At 27.8% G+C, this 16,036-nt stretch overlaps 1 protein-coding gene across 1 annotated transcript; it reads right to left on the minus strand.

Annotated features, from left to right (window-relative positions):
• Positions 1–10,442: 10,442 nt before the first annotated feature.
• On the minus strand, positions 10,443–15,279 carry LOC113378608 (neurexin-1b-like). Its single transcript, XM_026619153.1, has 3 exons — positions 15,261–15,279; positions 13,554–13,773; positions 10,443–10,736 (listed from the first exon to the last, which is right to left on the minus strand). Exons 2-3 carry the CDS (start codon positions 13,765–13,767, stop codon positions 10,591–10,593), a joined length of 360 nt encoding a protein of 119 aa, XP_026474938.1. The 5' UTR covers positions 13,768–13,773; positions 15,261–15,279; the 3' UTR covers positions 10,443–10,590.
• Between the last annotated feature and the right edge of the window lie 757 nt (positions 15,280–16,036).

Here is a 16,036-nt window from a genome sequence, read left to right on the forward strand (position 1 = left end):
CTTTTCATTTTTGAGTAAAAAAATACGAGAACGAAATTTGGCAAACCAATTTTGATACTGCCGTTTTTCAAGGCTTCATCGCCATTTTTATCTTTGCAGAAATAAAAGAGCAAAATATGGCAAAAAAATTCGGTTTGATTTTCCATTTTTCAACGAACGTCAAACAAAAACTACGCAATCAAGCAATTTTTTTTTTCGCAAATTGGCAGCTGAATTGTCTACTATACAATAACAAAAGGTAAACATTCAATTGAAACCATTTAAGAGTAAAAGCCGAACTTACTCCGTTGCCAACCTAGCACAATATTTTTTGAATATATTTAACAGCATTTAGAACAAATTTTATGAACTATAGTGATGATTTTTCTGTAAATAACGTAGTTCTTTTACAGATGTCATCCCAAACGATTGTCTATCTCTCATTATTTTTTATTATTTCTCTTTTTTATTATTAGTTATGATGTTCTTTTGCAGAAGTTTAGTGTTTAATAAATTTTATATATTTTTTGTGTTTTTCCTGGTTTGATTCTGATTAATGACACACATTAAGTGTGGAAACGTTCAATAGAATAATAGAATAAAATATCTATTTTAATTTTTTTTTAACTTGACGATTGGACTGCAAAATACTTCAAATATATATATATATATATATATATATATATATATATAAAAAATTTATAAATTAATGGATTTTATAACAAAATGCTAAAATGAAAATTATGTATTTTAAATAAACATGTTAAAAAAGTGATAAATGAGCAAACAAAATTATTTACCCTCATGGTTGAAAATGCACCAACACTTCGTTTATCACTAAAAATAACTTTTTTCATAAAATATGTTTCAATTTGATTTATTAGCTTTTTTAAATAAAAAACAACACTTTTTGTAACTAAAAGTTTCTAGAAATATTTTTGATAGTTGGATTAATGTTTTTCAAATTTGAAGTGTGAAATGAGGAAAGAAAGTGGTTGTATTCCTTCGATGTTACTCGAATGCAATCTTGTGACTAACTGATTATATTAATTATAAAAGCCAAAGAACTACTTGAGTATGAAATTTGTTCGGTTTAGTCGTTACAGATTACAGGGGTGTGAATACTAGATATTTGGTTTCTCATTAGCAATGGATTCCTTGATCTAAGCTCACAACATATAGTAAAACCTCGATTATCCAGACCTCAGTTATACGAATTAGCGGTTATCCGGAATACCAACCGCGACAGGGTTATATGTATGTTCATACCTACAACTCGAATTTTTTGCACGATTTACGCTGCAATTTAGTATATGTATGTAATATAATCTAAGAAAAAATATATGTACATACAAAAGGATTGTAAATTTCTTATTAAACATTGATTTTCGTTGATATTTATGTATGTATTTGTTATTTTTGATAAATACATACATAAACCATTATTGTTCATACATTGGATTATACGGATTTTCTATTATCCGGACGCCAATCGACAACAATTAGTCCGGTTAGTCGAGGTTCTACTGTATATGTAAATATCTCACGTTGTTTGGAAATTATGAGCTTTTAAGTGCAACCAAAAGCTTTAGTAAAACTATGACAATTTTTTGATTATTGTGGTTAATTTTTATTAATTTTGTTCATTTAAACTTTAGAACCGTAACCGTGAATAACATTTCTAGGATCACAGTCAAAAACTATAACACAATTGCCCCAAGTTTTCAAAAAATAAGAATTTTGTTGAATTATGAGTTTGAATTTTTTTAAATCGGGCGACTTTGGTCCAACTTTTAAAAAAATTCACTAAAGTGTGTTTTTTCAAAAGTTGGCGCAATTAATTAAGATTGTAAAATAGTAGAATGCTTGATTATTTTATTATTTAAAAATTTAGAGTAAAAAAATAAAGATTTAAAAATGACATGATTTTTGCTAGTGCATTTTACTTATAATTAGTTCAAATGCTTGTCGTTGCACAACCTTCAACGTGCAAGAAAGAAACATTTGAACTGAATGTGAGCAAAATGTGTTAGCCGTTATAGTGTTATTTAGTCGAAAATTTTTAATAATAATATTATCAAATATTTTACTATTTTACAATCCTTTTTTTGCTATTTTTTTTTCAGGACAGCCTAAGTCAATATTATCACCCGGTTTCGTCTTGACGTTAAGTTCTGAGACACCCTGTATATATATAGTTTAAGTTATCAACGCATATAGTTCAGGCTATGTTTTTCCTAATGTGCGAAGACTAACATATCGTTGAACCATTTAATTAAAGCAAATGAGGTATTACTAGTAAATCAATATTTGTCACAGAAAATATTTATTAAAATGACTATTGGGTTGATAGTCTTCATTATATTCCAACATACCTATATCACTTTTTCTACAAGTTTCAAAAAAAAAGTAAAAAGTTTGTGTGTACGTATGTCAGTTGTGTATGTGTATGTGTGCCAAAATTTGATCTCTTCTCAAAACGACTGCGCCGAATTCAGAAACTTAGAAACTTTTCGATAAAATTTACTCGATATGAATTCGCCGTTGCCGACCAGTTTAATTATAATTGACAAAAAAGTGCGAATATTTTAGTATACATTTTCACAAAAAGTCTTGAACCGAATACTTCCTTCGCATTTCGTTGTTTTTATTTTTAATTTAATTATAAATATAAAAAAAATATCTCACGTTATTTGAAAATTATGAGCCTTTAAGTGCAAACTAAAGCTTTTGCAAAATTATGACCGTTTTTTTGTTAGTGTGGTTATTTTTCAATAATTTTGTTCATTTAAACTTTGGATCCGTAACCGTAAATAACATTTCTAGAACCAGTAAAAAGATACTATAATGCCCCAAAGTTTTGTGGGGATCAAGCAGGCTAGTCATGATGGTAAAAAAACAATTGGACTTTATACTTAAATATACGAGTGGGAGTCGTACATTACGACTCCCACAGTTTTAAAGAATTAAGACTTTTTGTTGTATTATGAATTTGAATGGGTGTTGGAAAGTTTCATCAAAATTTGCGCATTTAATCAGGATTGTAAAGGGGCAAAATACTTGATAATGTCATAATTGAAACATTTCGAGTAAAAAATGAAATCCTACTTTAGGATTTGCTCATCAATACGACGGGGTCGGTGCTTAAAATCGTAGAAGTCCAATTGTGGAGAAAGAGTACGCAAGAAGTATATATTTTTTTTAGATATTTTTATCTAATATTAATTTATAATTTAGATAAATTACATTAGAGCCTAAATATTGAATAATTAGTTCAATGACCATTATATCAAATAACGCATGGACTGGTGTGAACGGAGTTGTGAGTTCGAACCCCGCACTAGACAATCTGGCAGCAGCGATGTCCATTTTCTCTTGGAAATAAGGATGAAACCTATGTTCCTAATTGAAAATAGCCCATTTTGGGCACTGCGGTGTGAAATGTCAACCTTTCACACTATCTTTCTCTGAATTGAGTTGGAGATAAACTCAGGTCACGGACCTTCGCTAGGGCAATACTATACATTTTTTCATTCTATCAATTTATTAGATTAGAGATTATCTAAAAAAAAAAACTGGTAAAGATTTATTTACAAGTTTAAGATCATTGAAATCTTGAAAATCAGTCAGCAGTACTTTTTCCGCAATTCTTTATAATAAAAGTTTTATTTTCTACATTTCTTGGGTTTGGTAAACCTTTAAGCATTTTTGCGTTTATTCGTTATTGTTTTATATTATTAACATTTGTTTATATATCTCTATTCACATAATGTGGCAAATAGATTCTATGCAAATAAATAATTTTGTTCGCAGGTTTCAAAGAATAATTAAGCAGTAGAATAACTGACGCCTGTATGATGATTTTTAAGAGCTTCTTTCAAAGTTAGTTTTAAACTATTCACTTTCTAGGTCATATATGACTAGTTTCTGCATGATTACTTTATAAAGTATAAAATATTTGATTGAAAAATATAAAAAAGTACGAGTTCGCGATCTCTAAAAAGCGCCTGATTACGTGTTTACTTTGTTAACAAAGAAACACACATATGGATACACAAATATTTTAATCATTATTATGGTCGAATATATTAATTATGGAATAAAATATTATATTTAAATAATACATTTAATGACATTATTAAATGTTTATCGTTAATATAGACGTCTGTAAAGTATTTGAATATATTGGGGAATATAAGATAAAGATGTTCAAGATCAATTATTAAAGATTTTTTGAAATCCTCATTGCGTACGTTTTGATAATTATTTACATATTCCTAACCTAAAATATTTTTAGCAGATATTTTTTCACTTTATTATATAATTTTGTACAATAAATCTTTAAAATTATATGCATAGGCATAATAAATAGCATCTAACAAAGAGCGTATTATCACCGCAATAGTACTATAAAGGTAACTGTAAGTTTCTATATCTAATAAACTTATTCAAAAAATTATAATATTATTTATTATCGCATATCTTTTCCTTATCTTTCCAGAAACAATGGCTTATTATGGATTTCTGAATGACGATATAAACCAATGTCGAAACGAATAGTAACAATATATTGTTTTATTTCCCAATATGAGAGAGATAAAGTATGATCGACTGTTTTAAGCTATTTATATTAAAATAATATTTAAAATTTAATTAAATAACAGCATAATTTTGTTTTCACATTTAACTGTAATTATTTCAAATAGGATAAGAATATAGACCTTACTTGATAAGTCGATAAGTTCTAATCAACGACTGAGTAAGGATTCTGAACATTTTGGCATACCTCAGAAAAAATGGCACGGATCAACCGATTTGAATGGTTCAAAAAACATTCGATTCATATTGATAGGGTGATGTGCTGATTATTAGTGCAGAAAATACAAATCGGGTGTTTGAGAGAACGGAGTATCTGATTTGAATGATCTAAAAAACATTCAATTAGTAATGATTGGGAGAAGAGATGATTAGTTTTTGGCAAATGCAGAACCAAATATTTTGAAGATATAGAGCTAAATGTGCAAAAATTGGCAGTTTTTGAGAGAACTAAGCGTCCGATTTGAATGATTCAAAGAACTTTCTGCGTGTTTTAACAAAATGGTTACTTTTGGAAAAAATATTTTGTTTCAATTTTTTTTTGTATATCAAAAATAATTCAGATTTTAATTTTAATTCTGACGTTCTAATATACTTTAAACAAATAATTTCAACTTTGTAATTCAGTTTATATGTTTCTTATAAATATCAGACAATGTTACAGAAAGTATTTATTTATAATAATCCATTTGAAAGCATTTAATATTTTTCGAACATTTCTTTATGGTACGGGAAGTTCCAGCAATTTGTCTTAAGGCACGATGCCATACACCACTAGTTTTCTATTATAGAGAAAAAATAATGCACTTTAAATCTTAATCGGGATTATTAATTTTTATCATTAGATTAGAAATTAAGAATATGTGTTCATAAAAATCAGTTATCAATTCTAAATAATTACTAATATGGTCAATTGAAAAAAGTTAACCATACTGCAACAAAAGTATTTATTAAATATTTTTATATCGTTAGTTATCAGCATTAAAATTATCGATTATAAATTTGAAACAAAACCATTATAATTCTTCATACGATTGCTATAGTGTGAGAAAATATTTACGTTCATCGGGCAAATTCTTTAAAAAAATAAATTAATAATTACTATTAAAAATTACATTAATATTCATCATTGTCAGTTAAACGTAAGTTGAAGTTCGCCCATGCTTGGTTTATTTGATACTTTTCAAATGTTTCCGAAATAACGATTTATTTTATATCATTATTTCATGTTGCAAGGTATATTTGAAAATAATTCTATATTCTAAATACAGATCAAAAGTTTTCTGACAGGCGAAATAGTTTAAGTGAATTGCATGTTTTACTAGTTTTGTATACTAGAACGAATAGAGAATATTATTTGTACACTAGAATGTAAACCTGAGTGAAAATCTGCAGTTTTTTATATCCCTGATCTGTAGTTCTGTTTTAGTTTTATAAAAATGGATCATCGAACATTCAACAAAAATAACAAATCATTAAAAATGCTCTGTAAAAATAGTAAAATCAGTGCAATAAATATTTTATTAGTTATTATTGTTGTTTTTATTAGTTGAACGGAATGATGAGAACTTCACAATGTCTTTATAAATGGAATAATATCTGATTCTGATTCGATTTCTTGAAAACGTTGTAGATAAATGATACCATGGGCTATATAGACTATAGGGTAGAGTGGGGCACAAAGACCCAAATTGACTTTGAGCAATTATATTGTAAAAACTATACTAACTATATTTGACTATGTTCAATAAAACTCCCAGCTTCATAAGCAGAGTTGAAATAGCTATTTATTTAATTTATTCCTTGTAAAATAACTTTTTTGCTTAATTTACTTTTTCATTCAGTATTTCTTATTTTTACACCTTTGTCCGGGTAAAAGTTCAGCTGGTCCTTTTTACGCCGTCCACGTGCAAGAGTTTATAGAGGTTATATAAAACTAGTGATGTATGGCATCGTGCCTTAGGGCAAATTACTGGAACTTCCCGTACTGTGACGAAATGATCGAGGAATATTAAATGTTTTCAAATAGATTTTTATAAATATTGTAACATTGTTTAATATTATATTTATAAGAATTATATAAACTGAATTGCAAAGTTGAAATTATTTGTTTAAAGTATATTTGAATAGAATTAAAATTAAAATCTGAATTATTTTCGATAAACAAAAAAAAATTTAAAAAAAAAATATTTTTTTTCTTTCCAAAAGAAATACCCCGGAGGATACTCCGTCCTCTCAAAAAATCGATTTGCATTTTCTGCACTCTTTGTTCTGCATCTCCGTAACGGCTAGGCCTGCCTTTGCTAAACTAATCAGCACATCTCCTTTCAATAGAAATCGAATGTTTTCTGAACCATTCACATCGGTTGATCCGTGCGCCCGAAAACGAGGACGAAAAAATGCTGACCTAAAAAAACACACACAAACGCACACACATGCATACATTTTTTCTGAGGTATGCCAAAATGTTCACAATCCGTCAAAACGTCGAGAAATGCAAAAATTTTCATTTTTGATTTTCCGCCCATTACCATAACTACCCTACGAGAAGTTAAAAACTGTTTTATTGAATCTAACTTAATATTAACAATACATCTTATAAAACAATTAAATAACAAATACTTAAAAATTATATTCAGTTATCATAAACTATACATTAGTGCTTACAACCAAAGAAACTAACTCCGAAAGATAATACTTTTGTTATGTATTTTCAAACATTGCCCTTTATAATAATAGAAGTGATAACTAATTATACGTCTTTTTCCCTCTACTTTCAAATATTGTTGTTAAAAGTTAAGAAACTTTACTTGTTTTTGTGATATTGGTGGTGGATCTTTTTACCAACAGACCTTTAAACCCCGCTCTATTCTATATCAATTTTTGTGTGCGATTACGAACCATAATAAAATATTGTACTCAATTTTTGGATCATACGTAAAACCTCTCTAAAATATCATTTTCTATATTTTTTTTTGGCATTATAACAAATAAAGATGTATTAGATTTCAGTTATGTTATTTGTTTATTACAAAATGGCCAAAGAAAACCATTAATGGGTGTTATTAAAACAAATTATATTACGCAGTTAATAGAGTCATTGTTATTGGCATGTATAGCAAAACCCCCGTTCACTAATTACAGTAAATATCGTTGGACAAAATTTTCAAAATATATTAGGTCACGTTTGACTCATGTATTTATAGTGAGTAATATATTTATATTTATATTAGTACATATAATTTTCTCCTTATCGTCTACTGGAGAATGTAAAATAAATGCATTTATAATTACATAAATTAACACACACAGACTTTATTATTAACCACAAGCTTATCGATAATATTTTGTCAACAATAAGAAAAATGTAGCATATAATAGCACGTGTAAATTTTAAGTACGTATTTATATATATACTTACAAGATTAAAATCTTTGACAAACAGGCTGGTGATCAAACTCTTGAAAACTGACGTCAATCAGTTTTAGCTCGAAGACGTTGGATAACATGAGTTATCGTTTCACTAAAAATGGTTCTGATTATTTGGTTAAATTTAGTTAGTTTGGTAATCTTTATTTGTTTTGCATCGCTCGAGAAATGCTGTAAAAATTAAAAAAAAAAAACATAGAAAATATTTTGATTGCTCTCTTTGAAAAGCAATAAGAACAAATAAGCTGTCGTGATGATACTTCTTCTCAATATCGCTTTTAAAAGGCAATCCCATGGCTGCCTTATCTATTTGATACATTTTGTATCAGAAGACAACCCAATGGTTTTTCTTTCTAATAGTAATGCTATATTTTAACTTATTGCTGTATTGCCGACAAGAGCTAGAAATCTGTATTTTCTAATAAAAATCTATATCACATCTGCTTAATATCAGGTTGTCCCAAAACTGAAGCGTTGGCAGAAACAATTTCTGAAAAACTTATCAAGATTCACATTAAAATTTCATAAAATAAAATTTATTTAAACACAATATAATTTTATCAGAAGAGTTTATATATTAATTTTTTATTACAAAATATTTATTTGTATCTAAATAGGCACGTAATTATTATTTTAACAAGTATAAAATATTCACAGATGCTTTCTATTGCATAAATAGCAATAAAAGCATTTATTTCATATTATAGCATTATCATGTAAAATATTTTGTAAAAAATTTTTCAATATAATAACTTTATAATGTTTTAATATTGCATAGAAATACAAATAAAAAATTGGCAAGAATTACTCGCATGATGTTATTCAATTTCAGTTTAGTTTTTAGAATTACTTTGCAGGATTACCCATTTAGAAAAGATACACGATACGACTACATTATATATATATATATATATATATATATATATATATATATATATTACAGCGCAAATAGTGATACATTTGGCCCCTTCTCGTTTGAATTTAAGCTAACTAAATTACTTTATACTAGATAATGACTGTAAATGTAAATTTAATTATTAACATGTATTTTATAAATAATATTGGCAGTTCTTGTATGCTGACTTATAACTAAGTTTTAGTTTTATAAAAGTATGTTAAGCTAAAATATATACATCGAACACTTTTTACAGAATTAAGTAGCAAACCTTCTTAACTAGGTCATTAAATATGCATTCATATTATTCATGATTTGACTAAAGATAAATTATCACTAACTGTATTGGACATATAAATAATTTTAATAATAAGTAAAGCTTTGTACACATTTAAAACGTTAATATAATGTATAAGGTACATGTACCCTTCAATATCTGGAAGAGAATCTTTGATATGCATTAAGAAATGTGAATTGCAAATAAATATAACCTGAATAGATTAATTTAAAAATAGTATGGTAAATTTTATTCTATAAAAACTATTTATATTCATATTCTTTGGTTTAATAAAATTGTGATATATATTATATTCATAATTATTATTTTCCATTTTAAATGCAACAACGTAACTTACAATCAATAAAGTAACATTAAAGAAGAGCAACCGTTCATGAACATGACTCAGAATATTTTCTACAATTTCTATAATTATGAAATGGTAATTTCATCATCCCGTGTATTTTGTTAAAAATTAAAAACTAAAAGTATTAGTTCAAATTACGTAAAATTATTTTGGTAATTTATGTAGTTTTTTAAAAAATTATTCAAATTTATTCATATTTATATTAACTCATTCAACATTAATATGACTTCGTGCGTTGTCTATGAAAAAAAATAACATTTATGAAAATTTTCAAAATAAAGCTTCATCCACATATATTTCGAACTAATACTTTGGAACTCATAAAAAAATATGTGAATATTTAGTTCCTTGAAAAGTAATCGGTGTTCAAATTTGATGTACCTAAACTTTTTGTACTTACGAATAAGGTTAAAAAATATTAGGAGCAGGTCGTGAACGATTCTCTCAACGACATTCATGTCAAGATAGTCAAAAAATGACAAACCGTCAATATAATATAAAAATTTGACTTTATATAATTTTACTTAAAGTTACTTAAATATTATTTAAAATGCAATAATTCTCATTTATACAATATTTGTTGTTTCGTTTGCAATCTATAATTTATTATTTATATAAACATTAGATAAGGCTTTATAAATAATATTAATTCTTAATACGTAATAATTACACTATGACTCATAATATGTTTAATGTTTAATTGTTATATAAATACTTTTCTATCATAAACAACAAGAAACTTTATAAAATAAATTATAATTTGTGATTATTGTTCGATTCATATCAATACTGACTAAGCGTTTGCTTTTGATTTCACAAATATTTGAAAATACGTAAGACGTAATAATTATACGTGACGTTCTTAATTTCATTAGCACTGGTCATTATCATTTCCGCAAAGTAAATACAAAATATTTTTAATATTTTTTATGCCAGGATTGACATTTTCCAAACATGAATGTAAAGTAACGATTTTCAATTATCTATTGAAGAGTTATTGATTATTTTAACTAAGTATAATAAAATTATATTTTAGTCTTACGTGCATCAATGTGCAACAGGACATGAACCTAGGAGGACATTGTGCAGACTATCCATGTCCGTCCAATCCTTGATTTTTCCCTCAAGAGCAACATTTCTTATGCATCCATTGAAATTGTCCCTGGTAACTAGACTGCCACTCGTAGCTTCGTCTGAAAGAACAAACATATGATAATATTAAAAGGGTATTCTAGTGTAAAAATAAAAAAAACTATTTTTTTATTTCATATTTTCAAAGTTTAACTATCTAAGAATATGGGTACGAGAAGGTTTTTGAAAATTTGAATTATTTTCGGAGATATAGGCATTTTACTGACTCGGTCTCCATACTGGTGTGGCTTCACGCAAAACTTTAAATGCGTTTTTCTCAGAACAGACTTTTTCAGTACTGTTGACACGACTTCTCAAGTTCTACTCGACCGATTCACTTGAAATGTTCAGAGAGAGTCTTGTTCATAGACCTATCTATAGCCCAAACTAGCATCATTCCCAAATTCCAATTTTTATTATATTTAAAAATTTCGTGAAACTCAAAAAAACAGTAAAAAAGACACTTTTTTTTCAAACAGTCGCCAATTTGTAAAAAAAGATTTTTTTACTCATCGCTAGATCGAGCTATTGCGACAACATTGTAATTTAATAATCTTTTTATTTCTTTTATTTCTGATGGCTAAGAGGGCTGAAATCATGTCAAGACTGAGGTGCCAATTTTTTGTGACCACTCACTTCATCGGCTGCCAGTTTCTTCAATATTCATTTTTTTTTTTAATTTTTGTATTGTATTTTAATTATATTAATAAACAAGTGGTAAAAAAATTAATAGTAAAAACATTCATTGCTTTCTTTTACGACACTTTAAAAATGAACTAAAATTCATCGCTCTACACTAGAATACCTCCTTAATATAATTTCGTGTTTTTTTATTCATATTTTATTAATGTCGTATCAACGGCTTAATGCGTATTGCTTAAAGCCAAATTATGGGTCAATTCAGCCGTAAAATAGACCAATGTCTATTTTAAAATATTTAATTCTAAATTCCAAAATATCTAACATATGTCTAAAAAGCCTGACTGCGCAGTAATTACAAATCATTTGGACAGTTTTTAGTGATAGTTTATATGAAAAACGCAGGGTAACATAGCCTTGCCATAACTTTGGTCCGTTTTACGGTCGAATTGGACCATTACTTTATTATTAGTGACATTTTCATTTCAATTACACTTTAGTCAGATCGATCAATTGCAACAATGAACCCCGTATCTGGGGTACTCTGTTAAATGGCAAGGATCACAATGTTACAACATCAAATAGTAAAATAATATGAAAAACTTTTTAACAAATTTTGAATTTCTCATATAATTTCGTATAAAATTCGCCTGACGTTTGGTTTTCATTGTTGCAGCGTTTACAAGAGGAAGTACAATCTAAATGTTTTCCAACAGTAACGTCCATATGCTGTTCTGAGAGAAAAAAAAATTATTGTTGTTACTTCCATTTCGATATCATTTATTTATATTTCGTTTTCAATTTACGATTTCATACTAATTTATTAAAATAAAATAGATACACAAATTTTAATTGATGTTCACTGTTGTAATGAAACACTGTCATCGTAAAATAGTTATGCGAACAAATCGGACTCATATGAGACAAATCGAAACAAGTATCACATAAGTCATTTTAGTTTATATTTTCAAAAATTTACTTAACGATAATTTGAAGCTACATATTAAAGGAATATAAAAAACCACAATTACTCTTCTATATATATTAACAAATGAATTAAAAAGTTTGAAAGCTTTTTTCTACGTTCAACCACACAAATTCGCTTATCGTTTGCTATTTCTGAGAAACGGTACACATTTGGACAACAACAACGGTTTAATATGAAAGCTCACTAGCTTGTTTAAACTGTATGCCAAAATTAAATAAAATAACTAGCAAACCGGGCGAACTCTGTTTCACCACCAGATGGTTTCACTTTATGTAAAATTTCGTTTAGTGATTAAAAAATGAAAAAAATTACCTGCTGTTGGAAGTGAATAAAAATTTGCACAATACACGTGATTGATTTGATGGTTTCCAATTGAAATGTTAGGAAACGAATAACTTATTTTTTTACATTTTTTGCACAATTTCACAGTGAACATAATGCCGGTTTGTCATATGAAATTAACTGAGCAGAGAACAATGAGTAGCTGTCAAACACATGAGTAGCACTCAAACAAAAAATATTAGTTTGCAGTACATGCTAAGTATCGAAGATGACGATGTATGTAAAAAAAAGAAAAAGTGTTTTCCACTTTTCTGTTGGAATCTTTCTTCATTTTTCTTTACTATAAACCTCACGGAGCCCGAGACCTTTCCTACCAATGCAAAATCGTCGAAATCGGTTCGTGCGTTCAGGAGTTATATCGTCAGGAAGGAAAACCCGACTTATTTTTATATACGCTAATAACAGAGTCGTCGATATTGGCAATGTAACAATGTGCTCATAATTAACAAATCATCGAAATATGCTTATATCGGTACGATATAACTTTTACAAAAAATGCATTTTGTTCAAAATTTAAAAATTTTATATATACAAAATAAACACTAGCTTCTGCCCAACAATTTTATTGTTTTGGACCCGAATTTGCAAGACAGCTTCGTCTATATTTAGCGCAAGATTCATGAAGTGTGCAAAAAATACTTTCCATGGTAAACCAAAATTATCAGTGTTTAAAAACTAAACTTCGAAGACTCAGTAAAATTTAAAAAAAATATACATAAAAAGAACATAATCTTAAACGCAAAATGGTTTTGAAAAAAATGTAAAATTTAATTTACACTTGAAAATTAAGATAAATTAGATTTGTTTCATATTAAAAGTTAAAATCTATACTTTTTTGTTTTTATGAATTTAACTTTAGAGATTAAAGGAATAATTGCCTTAATAATAAAGTAAATTAAATAATACAAACCAGGCAGTCCTCCTATATATAAAGGACCTTTAAATATAGGCATGTCATGTCCAGGAGGCGCCCTGACTCTTGACCACGGTAGTAGCTGATCAACTCGAATTGACAGTTCTTCAGAATCGTATAATGCCGATATGTTGTGCCATTTATTATCGCACAACAAAGGCAATTCTCTTGCTAATACTAAAGGAGATCCGTTACCAGAATCCACCGACATAATTATCTGCAAATTAAAATAAACCAACGTTGTGAAAAAATCTTGGTAAAAATCATTGACTTTCAATCTTAGTCAATAAGAAAACTTAAGTTAAATCGTATTATCGACTTTTATATATATATATATATATATATATATATATACAGGGCCGGATTTAGAAATTTGGCGCCCCGGGGCACTGACAAAAATGCCGCCCCATCCCTGAAATTTTACGAACTTTCGAACTATTTTTAAAGCAATCGCGCTGCTTCAGCTGCGTAGGGACAAAATATAGAAGCGCGTAAGCGCCGCGTCGCAGTCTAAAGGATAAACAATGTTACAAAATACTTATATATGTAAACAAAATTTATACTTATTATTATAATAGCTTTAAAATATCTGATAATTTAATGTGCATATGTGCATATGATCACTTTTGTCCGCTAAATGTTTCTTTTTTTTCAAATTTTTTTATTGGATGATCGAAACCGCTAAACCTGCCCCCCACAAATTTAAGCAGTTATTTATTCTGTAATTTTTTTTTGAATGATATTTGACCCTTTTTTTCTAAAAACTGAATTATCATTTTTGGCATTTTGGCCCGTATTTTCAAAACGGTTAGACCTGCCTTGGCCAATAACTAATCAGCACGTCTCCTTATCAATAGGAATTGAATCATTTAAATCGGTTGATCCGTATTCTCGAAATCGGTTGAATAATTACAAAATATTAGATTTGTATTGATGGAGAGACGTGCTGATTAGCTTTTGGCACAGGCAATTACAAAAAATGATAATTGAGTTTCGATATTTCTTCTATGAAATAGCTACGCAGCGCGATTACTTTGCAAAAAGTTCATAATTTTCGAAAAATTTCAAAATACAAAAAATGTATTTTAAAAGTCTTTTTTTTTCATTTTTCAAAAAAATTTAAAGCTCTTTATAAAATGTAATTTTTAGTATGCGATGTTTCAGTAATTTGTCATAAGGCACAATGCCATGAGTCACTAGTTTAATTTTTTTTCGACGCTATAAGTTTGGAAGTGCACAAATTCGTTATTTTAAGAGGGCTTGAGAACTGAAGAACATATTTTTCTCAAACTTTCAGCTTGTTTACGGATTTTTATTTTAGCCAAATTAGCCAAATTGCCAATTTTGATAACTTATTAACCAATTTGATAATGTACGTTCGGAGAAGGAGGCAAGGCAAAATAATAAATTTTAGTTATCGGTTATTTCAGCCCAAATTTTGCATTGCAATCGTATTATGTTTTGTTAATGATATTTCTTGAAATAAAAAATGTTTTTTAAAAAAAGTTGATTATATTGTATAGAATTTTTTTCTCACTATCCAAATTTTGCCGCCCCCCAAAATTTGCCGCCCTGGGCAGTAGCCCCGATTGCCCCTACTGTAAATCCAGCACTGTATATATATATATATATATATATATATATATATAATGAACGTTGTTGTGTGTGTGTGATCGTGCGTGTAGATTATGGAATATGTAATACCTTGCTATCATTGATTTCTAAAGACAATGCTGTTTCCAGACTGATCAGCAATACTCAACAAGACTCCAGATGTTATCGACGTTCGGAACTCCAATTGCAATTCCAAAACTTTGTTTATAACAAATTCCTTATCTAAAACAATATATAAATAAATAAAAGTGGATAAATAAATAAATAAATAAACATATAATATACTGCTTTAAATCATAAAATAATATATACGCAAAGAAATATATTATGATTTTATTGATGTTACCATATACGGCATATGAATCTCCAGCAAAGTAAGATCCTCGTTCAACATTTGGAAAGCATTGTCTCACATTACTATAAATCCTCCAACTAAATCAATTTCGCATCGTTGACTTTAAAACTACGAACGCATCCTTTCAAACCACCAAGTTTTTGCGTCTGAAAGAGAGTAATATATGTTTGAATTAGATTTTATGAATAATTAATTAATTTGCAAGTATTTGAAATAAAAAACAACAAATAATTTAACTATTTATTATATACGTTTTGACACTAAATGTGTGTTATAATTCATCGAGTTAAAACTTCCAAAAAATATTTCATTCATAAGCTTCAAAATTAAAAAAAAACTAAAGGTTATAACAAATTAATATATCAATAAACACCTTGTTACAAAAGTTATTTATACAACAAATTAGCATATTGTTTCATGAAAAACAAAGCTATGAATAAATTAAAAATATAAAGAAAACTTGCATAATAAATGATAAAGTTATATAGTGACTACATTGAAAATGTAGAAG

Source organism: Ctenocephalides felis, unplaced genomic scaffold (genome assembly GCF_003426905.1).
Source record: "Ctenocephalides felis isolate EL2017-DRISC unplaced genomic scaffold, ASM342690v1 CF-g0.4_SCAFFOLD_01886, whole genome shotgun sequence".
Classification (NCBI taxonomy): domain Eukaryota; kingdom Metazoa; phylum Arthropoda; class Insecta; order Siphonaptera; family Pulicidae; genus Ctenocephalides; species Ctenocephalides felis.

Bases quoted from the DNA above. Each gene is read 5' to 3' on its own strand.
- LOC113378608 (XM_026619153.1), bottom strand. From the start codon at position 13,767: ATGTCGGTGGATTCTGGTAACGGATCTCCTTTAGTATTAGCAAGAGAA. The intron at 10,737-13,553 runs GTTTGTATTATT...TTGTTCTTTCAG, and splicing joins ATATATAGGAGGACTGCCTG to ACGAAGCTACGAGTGGCAGT.